The 23,242-nt window shown below is 37.0% G+C and overlaps 2 protein-coding genes across 3 annotated transcripts; one reads left to right on the top strand and one right to left on the bottom strand.

The window, feature by feature from the left end:
• On the top strand, positions 5,169-11,456 carry LOC109230323 (clathrin interactor EPSIN 1-like). Of its 2 annotated transcripts, XM_019395835.1 has the most exons (12): positions 5,170-5,412; positions 5,527-5,578; positions 6,525-6,604; positions 6,697-6,775; positions 6,976-7,059; positions 7,213-7,358; positions 7,464-7,685; positions 8,318-8,469; positions 9,271-9,464; positions 9,551-9,694; positions 9,780-10,161; positions 10,810-11,456. In XM_019395835.1, the coding sequence occupies exons 1-12, from the start codon at positions 5,372-5,374 to the stop codon at positions 11,025-11,027; spliced, it is 1,794 nt and encodes a 597-aa protein (XP_019251380.1). In that variant the 5' UTR covers positions 5,170-5,371; the 3' UTR covers positions 11,028-11,456. The 2 variants fall into 2 exon arrangements, with proteins under 2 accessions (XP_019251383.1, XP_019251380.1); XM_019395838.1 differs by lacking the exon at positions 9,551-9,694 and having other exon boundaries at positions 5,169-5,412.
• LOC109230333 lies at positions 11,706-22,756 on the bottom strand. The gene is made up of 10 exons (XM_019395844.1): positions 22,590-22,756; positions 21,826-22,001; positions 18,788-18,919; positions 18,649-18,699; positions 17,590-17,686; positions 15,478-15,524; positions 14,268-14,484; positions 13,304-13,433; positions 12,377-12,419; positions 11,706-11,890 (listed from the first exon to the last, which is right to left on the bottom strand). The coding sequence occupies exons 1-10, from the start codon at positions 22,633-22,635 to the stop codon at positions 11,819-11,821; spliced, it is 1,011 nt and encodes a 336-aa protein (XP_019251389.1). The 5' UTR covers positions 22,636-22,756; the 3' UTR covers positions 11,706-11,818.

The following is a 23,242-nucleotide window of genomic DNA, read 5'->3' as shown; positions in this document are numbered from 1 at the left end:
TAATAAGTTTGGTTACCTCATCCTTTATGAATGCATGCTTCACCTCGGACTGGGGCCTCCTTTTTTGCTTTACCGGTTTGAACCTGGGGTCGAGGCTTAGCCGGTGTGTTGTTATTTCCGGTGGGATCCCTGCCATGTCTAAATGGGACCAAGCAAAACAATCAATATTATCAATAAGGAATTGAATGAGTTTTTTCTTGAGTTTGGGTTTAACCCCGTACCCAGGTATACCTTTCTCTCGGGCATGTATTCGATCAGTATGGCCTGTTCCAGTTCCTCGACCGTGGACTTGGTTGCATCGGACGCTTCAGGAACAACAAAAGTTCGAGGAGTAAGGAGATCATCTTCTTCTTCTTCGGTTACCTGCTGCTCCGACTCGGTCGAGGCTGGGGGCGGTGATTGTTAATTGGTCGTCTGCTTATCTTTGGTGCTTGACTTTTCTGAGGTCGAAGGCGCTGGTACCGGTATCACCTCCTCAACTGCAAACATTTCCTTTGCAGCGTGTTGTTCTCCGTAGACCATTTTCACACCATTCACTGTTGGGAATTTCATCATCTGATGAAGGGTTGAAGGTACTGCCCTCATGTTGTGGATCCATGACCTCCCAAGAAGTGCATTATATCTCATGTCGCCTTCGATGACATGGAATTTTGTATCTTGGATGGTCCCGGCCATGTTCACTGGTAGGATTATCTCCCCCTTCGTTGTCTCACTCGCCATGTTGAAGCCGTTTAGGACTCGAGATGCAGGTACAATTTGGTCCTGTAGGCCGAGCTACTCTGCGACCCTCGATCTGATTATGTTTGCTGAGCTACCTGGATCCACTAGAACACGTTTAACTTGAATTTTATTTAATAAGATAAAATTACCAGGGCGTCATTGTGCGGCTGAGATATGCCTTCCGCTTCCTCGTCATTGAATGATAGGATGCCCTCGGGCACGTAGTTCTGAGTCTGTTTTTCTCTGGTGATCGATATGTTGGCGCGTTTGAATATAGGCCCTTGTGGAACATCGACACCGCCAATGATCATATGAATTACGTGTTACGATTCTTCCTGCTCATTTTTTCTGTTTGCATCTCTTTCTCTGAAGTGGTTCTTAGCTCGATCACTGAGAAATTCTCGAAGATGGCCTTCGTTGAACAACCGAGCTACCTCCTCCCTCAGTTGCCTGCAGTCTTCGATTCTATGGCCATGTGTGCCATGATAGTTACACTCAAGTTTGGATTCCTTTGAGAAGGATCGATTTGTATAGGCCTGGGCCACCTGGTGTCTTTGATTCTTCCAATAGCTGACATGATTCCCGATGAATCTACACTGAAGTTATACTCCGACAATCAAGGTGCTTCCGCGGGGTCGATATGTTTATCAAAACCATTCTTACTCATGAGTCCCCGAGAGTTTTGACCTCGATCATTTCTCCGATCATTCCGAGGAGCGTTGCGCCCCGAACCGTTGTTTCTTCAATCGACATATGGCTGATATCGTTCCTTGTTTGATCTTGATTCCCTGTCTGTATCCCTCGGGGGCTTAGCTGCCAATCTATTAGGATGAACTGAACCCGAGGGATCTCCCAACTGGTCGTCCTCGACCCTGATCTTCGATTGGTAACGATTATGTACGTCTGACCACATCACAGCTGGGTACTCGATCGGATTCTGCTTTAATTGTCGTGACGCGATCGAACTCCGCTCGTTCAAACCTGCATAAAAGCCTATACTGCCTAGTCATCTGAGACCGGTGGTAATTCCATTCGCTCCATTTGAAACCGGGACACGAACTCCCTTAACATCTCATCGTTCCTCTGTCTTATCTTTGAAATGTCCGATTTCCTTGTCGCCACCTTTATGGCTCCGGCATGTGCTTTCACGAAGACATCTGCTAACATAGCAAACGAATCGATAGAGTTCGGGGGCAAGTTATGGTACCAAATCATGGCTCCTTTCGACAAAGTTTCCCCAAATTTTTCAACAATACTGATTCGATCTCATCATCATTCAAGTCGTTTCCTTTAATCCCGCAAGTGTATGAGGTAATATGTTCATTAGGGTCAGTTGTCCCATTTTATTTAGGTTTATCGGGCATGCGAAGCTTTTTAGGAATGGGCTTCGGAGCCGCACTCGAAGGGAATGGCTTTTGTATGAACTTTTTGGCATCCAAACCTTTCAAGACCGGGGGTGCCCCCGGTATTTGATCAACACGGGAGTTATAAGTCTCAACTTTCTTGTCATTATTCTCAATCTTCTTCTCCCCAGACTCGATTCTCTTGGTGAGTTCCTCGAGCATCCTCATAATTGTGGGATCAGTCCCCGAGCCATTGCCGTTTGATCTTTCCAGTATCGGCTCAGTACGTCGAGTGTTTTCTGGTTCGACTACACTTGGAGTTTTGTGCTGACTCTGAAGCTGAGCGATAGCAACCTGTTGAGCTTGTAGCATCTCGGATATTACTTGGAGGCTGACTCCCCCGTCCCCTAGACCTTGTGTTCCTTGGCCACCAAATCGGGCTTCCCTGCGTACACTTCCTCCGGGGTCCGCGCTTAAATCCGCATCCAAAGCAATGTGCGAACTAACATCGACTGGTTCTCTATTTGGCACTTCCACTGGGTTAATCGATGGTACACCAACCCCTACATTGTTGTTTTACCCATGAAATCCAAGACCCTCATCACCGTGTACGGGTGCTTTTTGCGAGTTTGACATGTTTTAACCTGAAAAAAAAATTCTTGACAAGAACAAGTGTGAAAATAACGTGTGTTATCAGAATCAGTACTGAAATAATCAGTATTATCTTTAGCTCAACGGGGGCGCCAAACTGTTTACCTCGAAAATACGAGTAACAATTAAATTTGATTTATGGTTTTAAAGATATGTGATTTAGTTCAATACTAATTAATAACTAAGAAAACTAGCGCGTAAATGAAGGAAATAAGTAGAATCAAACCAGCGTGCAAGACAATCTCGACCTCGAGCTAAGGTGGCCCTCGAGGTTGGTTAAGAACAGTAAAGCAAGAATAATTAAGTAAAGAGATTATTCTGACGAAATATGAGCCAAAAAGTAAGAGAGTATATTCTTTGCCAATGATTGATGATCTTTACAAATGAGTGGGGTCCCCTTTATATAATGGGGGAACCCTAAATAAGGTACATTTCTATTTACAGTAAAGAATCCTATTGGGACAGCTGTTTGACCGCCTAATACGGATTCGTACAAATCTATTCCGGTATTTACGCCATGATCTTGGGGACGTGGCAGGAATCTTTCTCATTCTGTTACAAACTTATAACGGCATCATCTCGGGGTCGATCATATTGGTCCCCGACGTTCCTTGAACACTTAAATCTTTGAGCCTCGTGTTCTGCCTTCGGACTCGAACTTGATCCATAGTGAGTCTATTCCTTGACGTGAATCTTCTGCTCCACGTGGTGGGCCTTCGGGTCCCACAAAATCGGGGGCACACGATTTTACCGTATACAGACTTAAATAGGAATGACCTAACCCGGCAACCCTCCAACCCAATAGTCATATATAAAATTTAAAATAATACTACAAGTTAAACCTTTAAAACACGATAATTCTATCTTTTATTTTTCTTTTCAAGATATTCATTCAAATTAATAGCATCTTTATTTTAAGTGCTCTCTTATTATACCTTTTATTGTTTTTCCTTTGTCAGAATTTCATGCATTCCAAACTAATTTTTCGTGAGGGAAGAATTCATTTTAAATATTATTTTAACTTATGTAAATAGGTATTGGGCCAGGTTAGGAAAAAATATAAAATTGACCGGTTGATCGAAACTAATTGCATTTGTTAGCCAAAAAAAGAAAAAAAAATAGAATATATATATATATATATATATATATATATATATATATATATATATATATATATATATATAATTATTTCGGTATTTTTGCGTGAGTTAGCGAATGTTTTATGATTGTTTTGTAAGAAATAAAGTTATATGACTTTGATAAAAAAAATTATAGATATATAACAATTTGTAAAATTTACCCTTATGCAACACTGAACCAACTAAACAAAGAGAAGGATGTAGATTTAATTTATATACAGTTTTAAATCAAATCCAAAATTTAAATTATATATTGTATATCCACTTTTTTTAATACAATGAATCATACGTTTTCATAAAATAATCACTTCATTGTAAATTCTCACTTACTAATTCATTTATTTCTATCTTATTTTTTGGGTCAAGAATTCATTTATTTCTATCCCCGCATAACTTATAGGGAGCGTTTGGTTAAGCTTATAAGCTGGTCAAGTTAGCTTATAAGCACTTTTCGATTTATCTACGTGTTTGGTAAAGTTAAAAATGCTTATAAGCCAAGTGCTTATAAGTCAAAAAAAAACCAAAAGCCATAAGCTGGTCACCCCCCAACATATGAATTTTTAGCTTATAGGCACTTTAAGTTTGACCAAGATTTTTACTATTTTATCCTTAAAATATTTCTTTTTAGAACAAAACTCCTACATCGATACTCACTGCCNNNNCTCTTCAAGTCTGCAATTCTCACTGACCGTTTAAGATAAGCAAATTCTCTATTCCTTTGCATATTTATATCAATGTGATTGTATATTAATCTTTGAACTATATGTAATAAATGAGGATGTATTGCTTTCTAAGTGTTGTGGTGATGAAGACAATGTTTGTTTCTCTTCAAATATTTTGTCCTATTTAGGTTTATTTTTTACTAAGAAACTTTTGTCAATTTATTAATTAATATAACTTATGATTATATGCTTATCATAAAATAAATTTATTTTATCATAAAAATTATCTTATCTAAGCACAGTTGTATTTAAAAATAAAATGACAAAAAAAATATTTTGTATCTGAATCGATGTGGAATCTAAAAATTTGAAGAAATTACGCTCTTATAATTGCAAACAATTCTAAGGTTATTTAAGTCATTTTAACAGAAAAAGAGCTTATCAGCACTTTTTTTATCAAATAGTGCAGCAACTTATTATCAATTTCGGCACTTGTACCCAAATACGTAACTGCTTATTTATTAAATCAATTTCAACACTTAAAAAGTATTTTTCGGCACCTAATGCTTATCAGCTAGTTCAAATCGGCTAATACAAACGGGCTCTTACTAAAACCAAAATGAATATAACTGTAATCATACTATTGAACTTTTCTTCTTCTCCCTTACTTAAACTAAAAAGAGAAAAAGAAAAAGAGAGCTGTATGTGATATTGCTATTTCTTTCGCAAAGCTAACACTTTTAGGAGAGATCTCATCAGCACAGCTTTACACTTTTCGGAGAGATCTCATCCTTATTACAATTTCAGATTCATTTATCCCAAATCAACTCAAATATCAAATTAGGCAGATCCAACCATGGATTTCATGAAGGTCTTCGATCAAACGGTCCGCGAAATGTAAGTTTTTTCTTTGTAATTAGATTTGCATTCTCTTTTTAGTTAATTTTTGAAATAAGATTAGTTTTAGTTTGATATGTTTTATGGGTTAAATTTTTACTGGCATTTTTGCAGAAAGAGGGAGGTGAATTTGAAAGTGTTGAAGGTCCCTGAAATCGAGCAAAAGGTAAAGTAATTAAAAGGAAAATTAAATACATTCAGTTTTTTTTGTTCATTGTGATTATTCAGTACCTGTTTCTTGATGCTGCAGATTTATGTCTGATTAATTAAGTTAAAGAACTACCTGGTTCAAGTTAAGGACTTTTGAGTGATTATTTAATTCTAATTGTATTGAGTGCTCTGGATTTTCTGAGGTAAAATTGTGTTGCATTTCGTTTCCTAGTTGTTGAGTAGAAAATTAGCGAACCGTACTGTATTGAACCATGGAATGAGTCTAAGAACGTGTAGAGAACTCTATGGGAATGAACCATGGGAATGAATCTATAAGGTAATCATTTTATTTGGCAAAATCTTCCATTCTCTAATCCATGTCCTAATTGCTGGTCAGAATTCCTTCCGCTCCACCTAGATACTCCACGTGTCCCAATTTACGCGATACTCTTTCCTTTTTAGTTTGTCCTCAAGAGAATGACACCTTTCTATATTCCGAAACAATTTGATTTTGAACTTCCGATTTTACTAATGAGATGATTTATAGCCACCGAAATGTCTATGGCTTTTAGACAACAAGTTTCGAAAGTATTTCTTTATTTCTTGAACTCTATGCCAAGGCAAACAACCTCACATAAATTGGGACTTGGGCCGGTTTAAATGAAGTCTAGTAAGCTAATGTCTTTATGAAAGCATCATTCATGAAAAATTGAGACGCATGAAGGTATATAATGGTTTTTCAGATGTCAAACTTGGCTGTGCACTTTGGCATACATTTTAACTTTGCATAGCTCAGGATTTTTATTTGTTTAGGCATAGGCTGGTGGTTATTCTTTTTTGAAGGTTAGGCTTATCATATAGAAAGAGGTGCATAGAAAGTAGATTGGATATTAGGACTATCTTTTATTCTTTTACTTCTATCAGTTTGAATGATGATGTGATATATTTCAACATGGAACTAGGTATTGGATGCTACGGATGATGAGCCTTGGGGCCCTCATGGTACTGCTCTGGCTGAGATAGCACAGGCTACAAAAAAATTGTACGGCTTAGCCATTATATTATCCGGATTCAATTGAATAATTCTTTGTTTCTCTTTTCATCAGCTGGCTGATCTATTGAGGTATTTTGCAGCTCCGAGAGTCAGATGGTCATGAATGTGCTCTGGACAAGATTAACTGAAACCGGAAAGAACTGGCGTTTTGTTTATAAGGTAGGAATTTTTTTTAATGGCATCAACTTGCGTAGCTAAGAGAGTTAAAAACTTTAGTACTAATAAAATATAGTAAGACCAAAAGGAGAGCAAAGACTTAAGCTTCTGATCGTCAACTTTGTTGTCTCTTTTGAGTTTCTATTCTATAACTTTTCAAATAATCTCTTATTTAAATAGTTATGGATTAATGTTTGTACCAGTCGTTGGCTGTTATAGAGTACTTGGTGGCACACGGATCTGAACGTGCAGTTGATGACATCATAGAACATACATATCAGATCTCTGTACGTATTCTCATGTTATTTCATCAAATTTCTTATTTTCTTTTGCCAGTACCAAAACATACAGCTTTTTCCTAGTCTGACCGAACCAAGTATGGTCCTTTACCTTCTCCCTTTATGTCTTATATATCTATTGTTTCAATTATTCTACTCAAGTCTCTCACGAGTTTCGAGTATGTTGAGCCAAGTGGGAAGGATCTGGGCATTAATGTGAGGAAAAAGGCGGAAAATATTGTGGCACTATTAAATAACAAAGAGAAGATACAAGAGGTTAGGAATAAAGCTGCTGCAAACCGTGACAAGTAAGTATATGATTTAAGGTCTGATTTTACTTTTGATTACTCAAGAGTTCCTAGAAACTTCAGTTGCATAATTGCATGCTGATGATATTAGATGTCACCTTTTAGGTACGTTGGAGTATCATCTTCTGGAGTGTCATATAAGTCAAACTCTGCCTCTTTCAGTAGCAGCAGCGGCAGCTTTCGGAGTAATGAGCGATATGGAGGTTTTGGAAGTAAAAGCGATGGCGATTCATTTAAGGATAGTTACAGTGAAAAGGATCGATATGATGAAGAAAAGATTGATCAAAGTACTTATAAGTCAAAGAAGGGATCTTCTCGTTATGGCAGGTCTGTGCACCCTGCTTCTATATTTATTTATTTATTTTTCTTAGATAAGTATAGCTAACTACCTTTTATTCTGCACTGCCTTTATCCCATTTAGCTGTTTAATCTTGGGGTTTTTTGCATGAAAAGGACTCATCTTTGTGGTTTGTGGCCTAGGGTAGTTCATGCTTTCACATAGCTGCTGAACCTGTTATCTGGTGATGCATAACCATTCAAGTGCATACTCTTTCAAAGCTTATTCCAGAAGAATGGAACATATATTAGCAGCAAACATGGAAAAAACTAAATTGTCGTTGGTTCATGAGACTAAGGGTCTAGTTATTATCTTCCCAGATGTTCATGTTGTTGCTACTACAAACTGGTGATGCATGACCATTCATGTTTTTTCAGTAGGTTGCTCCATGGTCTATGCCATTCTTGCTTTTGGCTCTCAAATTGTTTTTGGCCTGTCCCTCATACTTTAAGCTGCTATATAGAGTTTGTTTGAACTTTAGCTTCCCTCTTTATTTAAATCATAGATTAAATTTTGCACTGACATTGACTTTAGTTCAAATAAGCTGTTTCTCTGGGAATGGCAGTTTTCTTCCATGTTTTAATTCGTGTCTCTTTTTGGTTAACATTAATGACATCTGCAGCAAAGTTCAGGATACTGTTTCTGCTAGTGGATCAAAGACGATGAAGAAGATAGGTGAGCCTAAAAAGTCTTCTTCACAGAGCTCAACTGTACCATCAAGCAATTACGAGGAAGATTTTGACGATTTTGATCCTCGGGGGACTTCGAGTGCTAGTAAGTATTTGTTGAACTTTCGGAGAGGGCAATCTGCAGTCTTCTATTTTGTGTTTTATAGGAGGCCCTCATTATGCACAGTTCCCTATAACATGTTTTGTTTACAAAGGTTCTGTCACTTTACAGCTTTGATGGTTTGGGCAAAAGAACTTCTATAACTTTTTTGCATGTGCACGGGAGGGTATTCAACAAATTAGAGAACTCTATTAAAGGTAGCAGCATAAGTTGTGTGTTACATCAAAACCTATGTTCTCTTTGAGTCTGGTAAAAATTTATAGGTGTCCTGGTTGAACCAAAAAATGCTAGAGGTCAAACAAAGTTTTATTATCTGGCTGTCCTATTGTGTTGGAGACAATCATTAAGGAACTAGGGCATATTAACATTAACAATGGACAAAGAAAACAACAAATTATTGATGGGGACTTGATTTCCTCTCCATGTACTTCTGAAGTACATTCTTAATACATCATTAAATGAATATCTTACCTTATTAAAAACAAAACAAAAGCAAATTATTACTCAATCTTTAAGACATCTATTTGATAGAGAAGACATCTATCTTTAAATTAAATTATTGTGTAGAAGTGCACCAGACCTTTTAGATGTGGCAAAGTTAAAAAGTTGTCATAAATCTCTTGGTGGGGGATGGGATAGGGGTAATAACAAAATTGAAATGAGAGCACATATGCGTGTTGGGAATGAAACCATTGAGGTCCTAATCTCATGTTGACTGCAACTTACTGCTTGATTTGCTATTTCTCGTTTCGAAATTTACTATAACTTATTTTGGCTGTCAAACAGAGCCTTCTACAGGAAATTCTAACCAAGTAGATCTATTTGGGCAAAATTTGATCGGTGACCTCTTGGATGCACCGACGCCTGCTCCAGCTGCTACGTCTACTGTGAACACTGATCCATCAGAGGTTGATTTATTTGCTGATGCCACTTTTGTATCAGCAAAACCACAGATTCCGGGTGTAGCTTCCCAAACTCCAGTATGAATCCCTCCATCACCCTGTTTAAACTCTTGCTCTTAATATTGGTTGGTTCGTTACAAAGTAGCCATTTGTCTTTTCTGCAGAAGGGTGCGGATCTGTTTGCCTCCCAGCCTGCCCCTTCAGCTACAGCTTCAACAATAGATTTTTTCGCTGCACCAGATCCTGTTGTACAGTCTAATAACGGATTTTCAAAACCACAGATTATGGGTGTAACTTCCCAAACTCCAGTATGAATTCCTCCATCACCCTGTTAAAATCTTGCTCTTAATATTGCTTAGTTTGTTACAAAGTAACCATTTGTTTTTTCTGCAGGGTGTGGATCTGTTTGCCTCCCAGCCTGCCCCTTCAGCTGCAGCTTCAACAATAGATTTTTTCGCTGCAGCAGATCCTGTTGTACAATCTGATAACAGATATTCAAAACTAGACCAGATGAACATTAACACTGTTGATCCATTTGCTTCAGTTCCACTAAATACTTTTGGTAACTCTGATCCTTTTGGTGCATTTGTTTCTCAACCTGTATCAGTGCCCGGTGAAAATGCTAGCAATGGTGGGAGTCATGATGCTCATGACAAATTAAGCAAATCGACTGTTGAAGCTAAAACACCGCCAAAGAAGGATACATTTCAAGTCAGGTCTGGAATATGGGCTGATTCACTGAGCCGTGGGCTGATTGATCTGAATATAACTGCACGTAAGTTCTGAGTGCTGGATATCATCACTTACATTTTTGTTTAATTTTGAAAATCATGTTGCTATTCGTATTTAGTGGCATGTAGTCATGTACTGCTTTTTCATCAAGGGTCGATTTTTGAGGTGTTGTGCATTAAGTTGAAATGACTCTTACAGTTAATGGATATTCTTTAACTTCTGAAAACTACATTTAGAAAAAGACTGCCTCCTGGTTGTCCTATTTGATTTTTAGATGACATTGGTGCGACTTTCGGAGACCTGGTGGGCGTACTCAGATTAGCGAACTCTTTCTTTTTTCGATTCATTGATTGGATACTCACCAATGTCAACTACAAGGACAGCTTAATAGCAGCAATATGGAGCAGTCCTTTTTTTGTGTTTTCCCCAGCTCACTTGTTGCCCAAAAGATGGTCGGAAGGGTCACTACTGAGCAGAGACCCTTATCGACTACATGAATTGTGCCGATTGCTCCCAATATTTTGATGGTTTGACCATACTTGTGCACATGTTGAAAAGACGTAACAACTTGAATGACAAAATATACTAATAAGTGGTATACTGAAGCTTTTTGTCTTGCTCGACTTAACTTTTCTGGTTACCTGATGGTATATACCTTTTGAACTTACTCATTTCCCCCCCTAACTTGCAGCCAAAAAGGTCAACCTTGCAGATGTTGGCATCGTAGGAGGATTGACGGATGGATCAGATGAGAAAGAAAAAGGACCTACTACTTTCTACACTAGCAGAGCAATGGGTCAAGGAATCGGGCATGGCAGATCTGGTTTCCCATCAGCAGCAACAGCTGGAGATGACATATTTTCAAGTCTTAACACACAAAACTATCAGTTTGGCGGCTTTCAGAAGTGAATAATTGTCTTACTGCTCCTTGCAACATATATTAATTCGCCTATTTTCACTCAAGATATTCATTTGTGAGCTTGACGAATGGAGACCAACAGCGTGATTGTGTACATTAGGGAAGTAGCCAGATATTGGGTGGTCCACTATTTGAAGTATGATACAACTTTTACGCCAATCGTCTCTTGCTTTGGTGTTTTCTACTCTGAGGAGCTTCCTTGTATCCTATTTTCAAAAACATATTTAAGGTCTTTGTCATATACATCAATAAAAAGAACTCAATATCTTAGGTAGCTGATTGCTATTTTGGTATGTGGTTTTGCACACTAGCTGAACCTGTAAGTCAGTTTGATAGTCATGGCTATGTATTCAGATATTCATTGCTTCTTGCATTAATGTTTCTATATGGAGCGGCATCTTGTTTGACTGCCTTCATTATATCTTTCACAGTTTTCACAGTTTTTGAGAGAACTATGATTCAGAACTGGAGATGAAACCTATAAATCAGAATTGTTTTCGACATCAAAGTGATTGAAAACGTTTGTGATTAATGATATTTTCTTCAAGATTCAAAGTGTGTGGACTTGCTAACGAAGGGAAACGATAGCAGCAATTGCTGAAGACTCATATTCTAAACCTCACCAGTAACGGAAACGCTGTAACTAGTGAGCAAATCAAATTTTGCATTGTGGCCGCCAAACCGCTTATTTATGGTACAACAGTACAAGGGCAAGTTTTATGTTCTTTTCCATCTTTTCAGAGTCTAAAGATACTATGTAAGTCCTGCATGAACTTCCTGATTAGAAATCTAGTTTCCCCCTAAGAATGGCTTCGGCTTTTCTAGCCTGCTTCACTGGTCCAATGATGAAAACCTGCACCAAAGCAATCCTAGGTGAGACAAGTAAACAACTGCACTTGGAACTTGAAGACCTTCGCTTACGCCAAAATATCCATAAAACAACATATAAATTGAACAGCTCTAAAGTAATTCAACATTTTTTTTACAGCTTTAATGTGGAAAAACTCGAAACTGTTTGCAATTTTGCATCCAAGATCATTAAATCATGAAAACAGGCAACCAACCACCTGAGGATCTCAAAAGGTACACAGTAAACTTGGTAAACAGCTTCACCCATGGTGGTTGAGCTAGTTACCAGATTTAGGTTAAAGCTGCATGGTCTTGTTTATGGTAACCCCGGGAAACTTTAGCAGCAGATCAGCATTGTAATTAATTCTTTTCTTGGAACTCTTAGAAGTTAAAAAGAAGAAATAACATATTTATGGATGTAAACACTTTTGGTGCAAGGAAAATTTCAAGAGGTATAATGGCATTCAATCTTTGACAATATAGCACTAACCTTATCAGCAGGTCCTTTAGCACCTCCTATGAATATTTCAGCACTGCAAAAGAAAAGATTTTCAAAGTGAAAAAACGTTGATTACTTCATTACTAGTAAACCTACACATAAATCCCGGCAGAGACAAAAAATACTAGCTGGTTTCTTCCAATCTGGCTAAGCTGTGGTGGGCAAAGTTACCCGATACCTGTGCTAGTGGGAGGTGGCAGGTAACCTGTGGGTGCGCACACAAGGTGGCCCGGAAACCACCGTCATGAAAATAGATAAACCTACACATTTTCATTTTCCGAACTCTACTAACTGCTGTACATTGAGAGTCAGATTGCAAAACCAAAATATTCTTGGACAGGTACACTAACCTTTCAAAAAATTAGTTTCTGGTGACCAATTTTCCTTTGAAATACTATTTTTCTCTTGTTTCCTCTTCTTACAAAACAATATTTTTCCCACAAGGATAGAGAATGACTAAAGCTGTCAAAGCACAATTATAAATGTTCTGACCTCAGGTATTATTGACTTAAAATATTATCATACCAAGCTCATCAACTGGGTTAAAGGGGCTAGGGTCCAGCACACGTGATAAGATATTAGACATAATCAATAGATACACAGAGCTACAATCAACTCAGTCCATCATTTTAATTAAACTAAGCTCAGGTAACAGTTGGGCAATATGTTGTTTGACATGCTCATTCTCTCTTACTCTCTCTTTTACATTCTCTCTATGCAAGATGCATTTGTTCTATAGTTCAACGATGGGATATAAAATAAAAGAGGAAATTAGTACATTGGAACAGATGGGATCATCATCTTATCCGTGCTCTTTAAGCCCAAAAGTTGAACATTTAAATAACATTCGTGAAATTGAAAGTGAGTTTTTATCCTCACACATATGGACACATTAACCAATGAAGCAAAGAAACATACTTGCATGACTCCTTTATCGACAATATAGAAGCTCCCCTTCTGCCAATAACACGTCCCATTTTCCCCGAGGGAACATCAATAACAGACAAGACTTCTTCCTCAGGCATACTTCCATCAGCAGCAATATTTTCTGCAATCACAACCCACCTAATATTAGTTCTTCTGCTCTAAAAGGTACAAACATAAGAATTTCATCTGGGACGTGCTTTCTTCAGTCTGAGTTCTACACCCCAGCAGTAACATATTTGGATGTATGTCTATGTTGATCATATAAAACAAACATCTGCATGGTTCAAGAACTGAATAACTACATAGTTCATTGCTTTATCAAGTGAAATTTCTTGACAACCATCAATAGAAGGTTTCACCAATTTAACCTCCTTATCTCAGGTCTAGATAATTTTAGAAGTCATGCTTCTTAAAAAGGTACTACTTACAAAATTTCTGTCCTTGTGGAACCCATGAAACTTCTATCAGCATGCTTATAACTGCCTATATGCTTCAATCAATCAACTCGGCCTCAGTTCCAAATTAGTTGAGGTCGTCCATATAAATCCTTCATATACATTCCACTCTATTCAGATCCACTTCAGTTCAATACTAAATAATTTATCTTTTAAGGCAAACTAGGGTTTCTCTAGCGGTTCTCTAAATCTCACATTTACTCGTATAAGCATATGCTTAAAAGATTACAATCATTTCTAAGAGATAGACCACAAATGCTTTTTATATATACAGCAAGCTTAGGGTTGAACCATGTAACTAAGAGAAATCCTTTCCACCTTTTTTAATTTGATCTTAGCATAATGAAAAGGTACTACAGAAAATGAAAGAACATAGGTCACATAGCCAAGGATATTCTTGTATTGCCAAAAAATAAAACCATTCAAATATATATGTACAAATTCAGATTTAAGAGTCAAACAAAACCAGTCAATACTGAGAGAGAGAGGGAAGAAATAACCTGGAATTGGAGGTAGAGGTGGCCAGTCTGCAAAATCATTGTCATTGATGCAGAAACAGCGACAATAGAGGGCACCACGCACAGCTAGGCGCCATAAGGACTTGTCATTCAACTTTTGCACCATCTTATGATATATAAAAAGAAGAAATCGAACATCATCTGCCGCGGCACGGATCATCTGTTCAGACAATGGTCTATATGTCCAATATTTAGGGTCCTGGAAATGTGAAAGACACAATTAACCAGAGAAATTTTAAGTAGATTTAGTGACTGAAAACTGCACATATATCTATATTTTCAAGTACAAAAAGAGACATGAAAATAGTATAATAATTTCACTTCTGTTAGTCTATCTGCTAGTTTTAGATGCAAAACAGGCTTAGACAAAGAATTCATCAGCTGCACGATCTCGCTGTTGACCTTCTAGTAATTTATCTGACTCATCAGAATTTTTCGCACGTGCTACTATTTAACACTTACAGAATGCCACTGGATGAAATGAGAAATACATAGTTAAGGCAAAAGATAGCTTTCCTAGAGTAATAAAGGCAATTCACCCAACATGAGAAAGATTCTTCCATCTTTTAGCTATAGAAACTTCGGCCAGGAAAGAGAGATTACAAAACAGAAGAAAACATAGAACCTCTTGCTTCTCTCGTGGCTAGGACCTTTGGCACAAATAGCAAAATCTTACTACTCAGCGTGTGAAAGGACACATCTAACGTTATTTTCTTAGGCAAGAAGATAAATAGAGACAAACATGTGCTGTTTATTTCCTTCCCTTCAAATTTAGTAGTTGGCTCTCCAAATTGAGGTGCAAAATTTTGACAAAATCCGCACCTTGTCTTCCCCTTAAAAGGCAGAAAGTACACATATTAAGGTCTCTAACTATGTTAAATGCATCCATCATTTTCTTCGACATACCCTCTGTTGAACGGGTGTGATTTCTTAATGGGAACTTCATGCAAATTCTTCAAAATACACTAAAAATTAGCAAAAAACTGCACGTACCCATACCAGATAATTATGCACACCCCATATTAAATACATACCCGTAAATAAATCCATGTAACATAGGTCTCTAATATACATGTAGCTACATAAGGAAACAATTTAATCCATGAAGAGAAACAACAAAATGGAAGCAATGAACTTGTTCAAAGCAGGAAACAGCCTTTCTTTGCTGTGTGCAAGCAAAATTTTAACTCACCTGTCTTAGAAGAACTCTGACTTCTTCTTTCTCATCATAAGATATTCCTGCCCAAAACAAGCAAGAAGATGTTTAGTTCCCACAAATTCCAAATCTGCATCTGCTCAAAACTTACACCCTAGTAGAGAAGTTCAAGATACAAACACAAGAGACAATTGGTTTAGTAGGGCACAGAAAGACTTTACGCATATACTGTTATTCTTTGGCAAAACAACTAACTTTATCTCATGAAAAAAGTTTGATGTGTATAATTTTGTGAAGAAAAGGAGAAAACAATAAGAATCTGCTTTTCTGAAGTTTCAGTTATCCTAAAGAAGATAGTTGAATTTATCCGCTTTACAAGACAGAAGTAATACTCCTTTTCTATCTACACAGAGACCCTTCATCAAAACCACTGCAAGGCTGATCTATCCAAGGACCTTAAAATCTAAGCTCCTTCTAGTCAGATACATACTTCCTCCACTAAATACCGCGTCCAAACTCAAACTGTTCCTACCCTTACAGGTGCTTTAGGGTGTGTATGAGGAACACAAAAAAGGAAGAGTATTCCAGCCATCCAGGACAGAAATTAAATTAGAAACAGCATTTTTAAAGTTGTCACAAGGGCCAAAAAATCCCTTTCCTCGATACTTTTCACAAAGCTCTTGAACTTTACATTAACTCATCTATGCTTTTTTAGAAAGTTGTTCATGATAAACGGCAGTATTCCTTATCATAACAAAAAATGGTTCCTGGCAGTATTTTTTTTCTTTCTGACGTCGTAAAGGATATATTGATAGAAAAAAAAAATCTAGCACTAACATGGTGCTAGTACATCAACATAGTCAGAACCCTTCTATACAAAAACAAAAAGAAAGAGTTCTGTATGTACAATTCCTATCCCTGTAGTGAGCCGATGAGATCTACCAAGCTATTTTCATCTTTGACATCCTGAATATTACACCAAAAAGTCGAGCCAAAACCATCTAAACTAGTTGCTGGAAGTTATTTGAGACACTTATTCTTATTTTAATCAGTAACAAAGACTCTTTTGATCAATCAAGATGAGGAATTACATTTCGACCAAAATTGGATAAAAAGAAATGAGTTCCCTTTTCTACAGCTCTTCCTGTTTGAGTAAAATTGCAGCCTAATACACAAAAAGTGAGAATTTATATAAAACATGCATTATGACAGAGCCAAAATAAAAATCTATTCCAGATAATCCACAACTAAGACAACTATCAGATAATTAGTTATGATCTTATTAATGATTTAAAACTAGTTATGCCTTCCATCAGCCCTGCTTCCCTAAGCCAAAAGAACATAGAACACACATTCACAGCTTAAAATATGACCTCCATCAAGTTTTCTCCTCCCCCTCCTGAAAGATATATTCACTCCACTGACGAAGAAATAAGAAGAGTTGGAGAAAAAAATTTAGTATGAGTTGGTTAGAAAGAAAAAAGAAAAGGAAAAATGTCTTAGTCTACATAGCAAGGAAAAGATCCCATTGTCTAGATAAGAATGCAGAAAATGACTGTGAATAAAACAGATATGCCTACTCTTGTAAGCAGGTTGATGCAAATGAAAGTGGACAAAATTCTTGACGGCTCAACAAACACAAAGAGCTGGAATGCTAGAGATCAGGGACAAAATGTAAAGGTCATAAAGCTCGTAGGTGACAGTAATTTGAACGAGGAGCAGAGAAAGTAAAATGTTCAAAACTGCAAAAAGATGAAATGGAAGAGTCCAAAGATCACTGAATCCACCAAAAAAAACTTAATAAGCAATAAAAGCCACACAACAAAGTATTAAGGGATGCCAAACAACTTGAGTACAAGCTCCAGTTGATGAACTCATTAGTTTCAAGCTAATTGCATTTTTTAGAAGACAAAGGTAATTGCGAGAATTTTAGTTCTGCTAATAATGTTATTATTTACCCCTTGGCACTAGTTATATAATTTTACAGAAAAATGCATTCAAAATACATGATAGGTTCCATTAGATGATAGGTTTCCTTCATCCTTGCTTACAAGCTCATATCTAAGTAGCAGGATCCACAGAACAGGTTGCAAAATCCAAGGCACACATAAGCAAGTAAAAATTTCAAAACACAAGATAGATCAATACCACAATAACGTGGGTCAGCAAGTAGACCGACAAATGATATGTAGTCATCTGGGACCCGTGCACGCCCTTCTTGTTCACTGATCAAAGAATATGCAATCTGCTTGAGGAGAGAGTATAAACATTATAATCCAAGTGCATCAAACTGGTCATAACCATACTACTCTCTATTATCACTTCCAGGCAAATAAACCCTAGTTAAAGTCAGTGTAACATATTAATCAGTGTCAAATTATAAAAAGAACGGACATGCAAACGAACATATTCTGGGAAAATAAAAACGGAAAGATAGAGAACAACTGATGGAAGATGTGACTCATTTAATTGACAGTAATGTTTTCCGAATCAGTCCATTCAATCCACGGAATGTGCAATCACAATTATTAACATCACACCACCTACCAGTTGGGAAGAAGAAACTACCTTGAACAATCTGAAGCATGAACATTCACAGTCAGAAGAGGTTGAGGAGAGAAAACTAAATGAAGGAGAAGGACCCAAGTGGAGAATAGGAACAAACCAAATATAATTGAATGGACCGAAAACCCTAGAGTTTTACTTTTACCCTTCACAATACTTGGCAGTAAGACAATAACACAAATTAAAAAGGCCCTCACAGAACCCGGTATCATTAGTTGGTTTGTCAAATTTACGGATTCATCCATCCCAAATTACGTGACCTACTGTCGTTTAGTCCGCCCAATTGCTTGACCACTTTTTTGTTTATGTCCGATATTCAAACTACATAAACGACCAACACTAATATTAAATCTAGTTTTGTCTTTCAACAAACAGGGCCATCTATACACATCTTAACTATAATTTATAACACATACTAGTGAATACTAATAATTGTATTAACTCCAGTTCTAATATGACATTCTTTCCAAAAACTGTTTCCAGTTTCACACATTTCAACTATTAATACAACATCTTAAAGTAAAGGCACCTAATAGTCCATCAAACTCAGGTCTCAGTATTCTAGTTTTCAGACTAGTCAAACTGGATGGTGCTTGGTGGAAAATCAAGTACGCTGAGACAACTTCAAGTGAGAATGCTTGCCTGTGTATCCACAACATTGTGCAACTTTATGCCAAACTGAAAATATAATGCCTGAGAGAAGAATGGACAAGTAAATTAGACATGCAACGGCACTTCATATATACAACAATTTGAAAAAGAGAAGAAATCAATAAGAGACCTCACTATCTCGTTTGCAATCATGAATAACTTTTGTGATGTAACTAGACTCAAGTGCAGGCTTACAGGCTTCAATCACAGTCTGTCCACCTTGAATAGCGTCAACCAAATATATTGCATCAGGAAAGGCAAGCTGCACAAACAAAATTTTATCAACGGGAAGCTTTTTTTTTTTGGTCGGATAAGTGTTATCAACTGAAAGCATTATGACACAAGTTATGCTGCAAGAAGCAACGCTGGTTTGATCTCAAATAAACTAGAAGAAACAAGATGACAAACGTACTAGCAAATCTGAATATATCACAGCCTTAGAAGCCCTTTGTGGATAGACTTAAGCTTCCAATCCACTCGAGAAGAAAAGAGAAATTTAACATCAGGGTTTAGAGGCCAACTATTTGAGATTCAATGTTTTGATGCCAAGGATACAAGCACAGGGAATTAGATTTAGCACTAGGCACATTTAAAGTTACACTTGATAATTCCCAAAGTACACTCTAACCCCAATCTTAATGACCCAATTTGACTAATATGAAGATTTGGAAAGAAAGTTTTTATATTTTAGCATGCTACAGTCAGTTAGAGGTATGTCTAAAAACAATGGCTTTGAGTTCGTATGAAAGTCTGGTACTATGTTGAGAAGATACCACATCAGCACTAGAAAATACACAGTATTGCACACCTGACCAATAAAAAATGGTATTACCGTACATTAATTTGAATTCTTGGAGACAAATTTAGAGGGGTCAAAGTCAATTGAAACACACCAAAAAGCAGCGGAAGTTAGCTGCATTTGGAACGGTTGGAACGTATATAAAAACATGAAAGTAAACAGTGGGAGTGCACAGAGTACAAAAAAAGCAAGAGAAAAAGCAAGACAGTAATAATAGCAGAAAAGGATATGATCATATCATTCCTTTTTCAAAAACTACATGCTGCCACCACATCGCAAGTTTTGAAGTTTAGAATAAGGAAGCCTAAAAAGAAAGTCAGGCTGATGCAAAACTGGCTACATAAATGCTTAATTGCATCAAATACACTTTTTAAGTCATGTAGGTACTCTAACCCCAGCACTCCACACTCACCACACTCCTGTAAGTTGAGGATTTACTTCTGAAAACATTCATATCCCTCTTTTCTTCGTTCACTAAAAACTTCCTCCTCGAACCTGCTTTTTTCACAATTTTCAACGTAGCAAGATTTTTTGAAATGGAAAGCCTAAACGGTTGGAACGTATATAAAAACATGAAAGTAAACATTGGAGTGCACAGAGTACAAAAAAAGCAAGAGAAAAAGCAAGGACAGTAATAATAGCAGAAAAGGATATGATCATATCATTCCTTTTTCAAAAAGTACATGCTGCCACCACATCGCAAGTTTTGAAATTTAGAATAAGGAAGCCTAAAAAGAAAGTCAGGCTGATGCAAAACTGGCTACATAAATGCTTAATTGCATCAAATACACTTTTTAAGTCATGTAGGTACTCTAACCCCAGCACTCCACACTCACCACACTCCTGTAAGTTGAGGATTTACTTCTGAAAACATTCATATCCCTCTTTTCTTCGTTCACTAAAAACTTCCTCCTCGAACCTGCTTTTTTCACAATTTTCAACGTAGCAAGATTTTTTGAAATGGAAAGCCTAAAGGGATTCCGGCTAATGCACATTTGACTATATAAAAGCTTTATCATATCAAATACACTTTTTAAGGCATGCAAGTTCTCTAACCCCAACACTCACCACATCACCCCATTCCTCAAAGTTGAGGATTGACTTCTAAAAGTTAGTGCTCTCCCTCTCTTGTTCCTTCACTAAAAAGTTCCTCCATGATCTCTCTTCTGTCACATTTTTCAACTGCTTACTCTTCAGTCCACCATCGGCTCTTCCTTCAGTGCTGGTAAAAGGACTGAGAAAAAGAAACAAAGAAGATCCAATGAAACTAGCTGTGATATCTCAATGTTGAACATGCCAGGGATGTCTATTCTCATATTTGTCTTCCATTTCATCCGTCTCCTCCTTCCTTCTCTAATAAACATAAGAGACTTTCCCTACGCTGCTCACAAGACTATTAGTGTTAGTCTTATATTCTATTATTGTTAGATCTCTATTACTACATGTTGTTCCTTCCGCTTTGGTTTTTATTATCTTATTGTTGTTATTGCTTGTTGCTACTGCTTTCTTTTCATCTTTCCTTGAGTTGGGAGTCTATCAGAAACAACCTCCCAACCTTCAAGGTAACGGTAAGGTATGCGTACACACTACCCTCCCCAGACCCCACTTGTGGGATTATACTGGGTTTATTGTTGTTGTTGCTCACAGTGAAAACGTTAATTGCATTGCCCGTGTGTATCGTGACATCTTAGACCACCATCAGAGAATGTAAGAGGCTCTCCAATGTCACATGCCATTTTTCTTCTACCACTAAAACCATTGCAAATACTCCATTGGTCGATTGGGACATCTGAGCCTACCGCTGACTTTTAGTACAAAAAAAATGCATTTGGAGAATATAAAATAAAACATGTACCTCGTATAAAGACAAGAAACTATAACCTTTAGCCTAAAACCCTGATTTGATCTGGGGAGTACAGGATATGGGCATGGAAAAAGTAAATATTTTCCAGGAGAACCATCTTAGTTATGCCCTAGTTCATCTTGTTGCTAATATAGAGCATTCAAAAGATACTTCTCCAAAAGAAGCGCCAATAATCATTTCCTTCCAAACTAGGATTACCACACTGAGTGAAACAAAAATTTGACCAAAATACATCAAGTCTGAACTGTACATTTACTAATTACCAACCAAAGGTGCACAATACACTTACAAGCTCATAACTTCAAAGGCTTACCTGTGTCCATAAAATGTATGAACATCAAATTGCATTAGGCTTTTCATAAATCTAGAGCTGTATGGATGACTACTTTTTCAATAACCACAAAATATTGCACTATTGCAGGCCATGTAATTTCATAAAACGAGAAATCTAATTAGCAATTTTAAGGCTGCATGACATGATGCACATTCAGATTTTGGATATTACCTGCATGATACAAAGAGTCCCATGGCGACAAAGATCAACACCCTCACAATCAAAACCAATAACCAGTTGCGACTCAGGAGAAGGCTCCAAGAATTCAACAGGTAGTTGAGATGGATTAGTGACAACATGGATTGGAACTGAAGAAAAATTTGCCTCGTCCCCTTCGATTTTGTCACCTACGAAAACCAACATCATAGAACCTTGAGTTTACATTCACATCCTCCTTTATCTTTCCTTTTCGTTATGACAAAATTTTAGGTCAAATTACAAAATGCCGTAGTTAGTTATGAAGCAAAGAGCAACATTCGTGGGTTAGTATGTCTATACAAACAAGAACACATAAAAATAGGAAGTCCAATGGTTAAACTAAGTGCTGAGTCTCATAGGAACATTGATTGCAACTATTCTTTTATGCAACTAATTGACCTAAATGCCTATTAACAGGATATAAATGCAAACAACAAGAAAGTCATAAACATGAAAAATTTAGAACTTCGGTGTACGTCTGATTGATGCAAAACCTTCAAGATTAATGCAACAAGCAAATTTGCACATACAAGGTACCCCACCCCCACCCCCCCAACCACCACCACCACCACCAAGAAAGCATGAACGTTATAACCCCATTTCATTAAAATGGAGAATTGTAACGCACCGCATAATAAAAACCCAAGAAAATCCACAACAGAAAAGGGGAAAAAAAAGAAGAGTTTTGATCTGTAAAATCAGGAAATGAAAGATTAAAAGGGGGGAAAACAGCAAACCAGGGTCAGGAGGCAAAGGAATGTGTGTTTGTTGAGAAGACGCCATGTGATCGGACCATCCAAAGCAGATCGGGGCAAGTTTCAGAGGGAAATACTCATTTCTGAGTTTTATGTAATGTAACGTTCACTATTTATTAGAACCGTACTTGGAATCTTGAAAGAAGATTGTCTCGGTAAGAATCTGGTTAGAATTTGGAAAATATTGGATGGTGCTTACCCATGTGCCAATCACGTGACTCTTTCCTCTTGTTCTTGGGTTTTTTTTTGGGGTCTTTTAGGGGGAAAGGGGTTAAATATGAAGAAAATATTGTTATGGATATTGTTTTCCTAATTCAAACATCTTTTCATAATAATATTCACTCTTACTATTCATTCTCTATGATACACATAATCAATCACCACTTTTTTTTTGTAATCGCATTATTACTAAATGGTTACTCTTTTTATTTTTGAGCAAACAAGAATATTTATATTAATATTACATAGTGTTTAAGACATTACAGATATAACCCATGTCGCTTAGGACACATTGGTTACCTAGGCTTGCTAGTATATTACAAGCATCATTTGGTAAATACTTGACAAAAATACATTGTTCCTTTTGGTCCTTCATTATAAAAGATTCAACAGAAAATGGAGGTTGTGCATAATAT

This window comes from Nicotiana attenuata, chromosome 1 (genome assembly GCF_001879085.1).
Source record: "Nicotiana attenuata strain UT chromosome 1, NIATTr2, whole genome shotgun sequence".
Lineage (NCBI taxonomy): Eukaryota > Viridiplantae > Streptophyta > Magnoliopsida > Solanales > Solanaceae > Nicotiana > Nicotiana attenuata.
This window is presented reverse-complemented; position numbering and strand designations above follow the sequence as displayed.

Excerpts from the sequence above, each read along its gene's own strand:
- LOC109230333 (XM_019395844.1), bottom strand. The coding sequence starts at position 22,635 with ATGGCGTCTTCTCAACAAACACACATTCCTTTGCCTCCTGACCCTG. Across the intron at positions 18,920-21,825 it reads GGACTCTTTGTATCATGCAG|CTTGCCTTTCCTGATGCAAT; the intron begins GTAATATCCAAA and ends TTGTTTGTGCAG. Across the intron at positions 15,525-17,589 it reads TGCTGACCCACGTTATTGTG|GAATATCTTATGATGAGAAA; the intron begins GTATTGATCTAT and ends TGTTTTGGGCAG.
- LOC109230323 (XM_019395835.1), top strand. The coding sequence starts at position 5,372 with ATGGATTTCATGAAGGTCTTCGATCAAACGGTCCGCGAAAT. Across the intron at positions 6,605-6,696 it reads GCACAGGCTACAAAAAAATT|CTCCGAGAGTCAGATGGTCA; the intron begins GTACGGCTTAGC and ends GGTATTTTGCAG. Across the intron at positions 8,470-9,270 it reads TCGGGGGACTTCGAGTGCTA|AGCCTTCTACAGGAAATTCT; the intron begins GTAAGTATTTGT and ends GCTGTCAAACAG.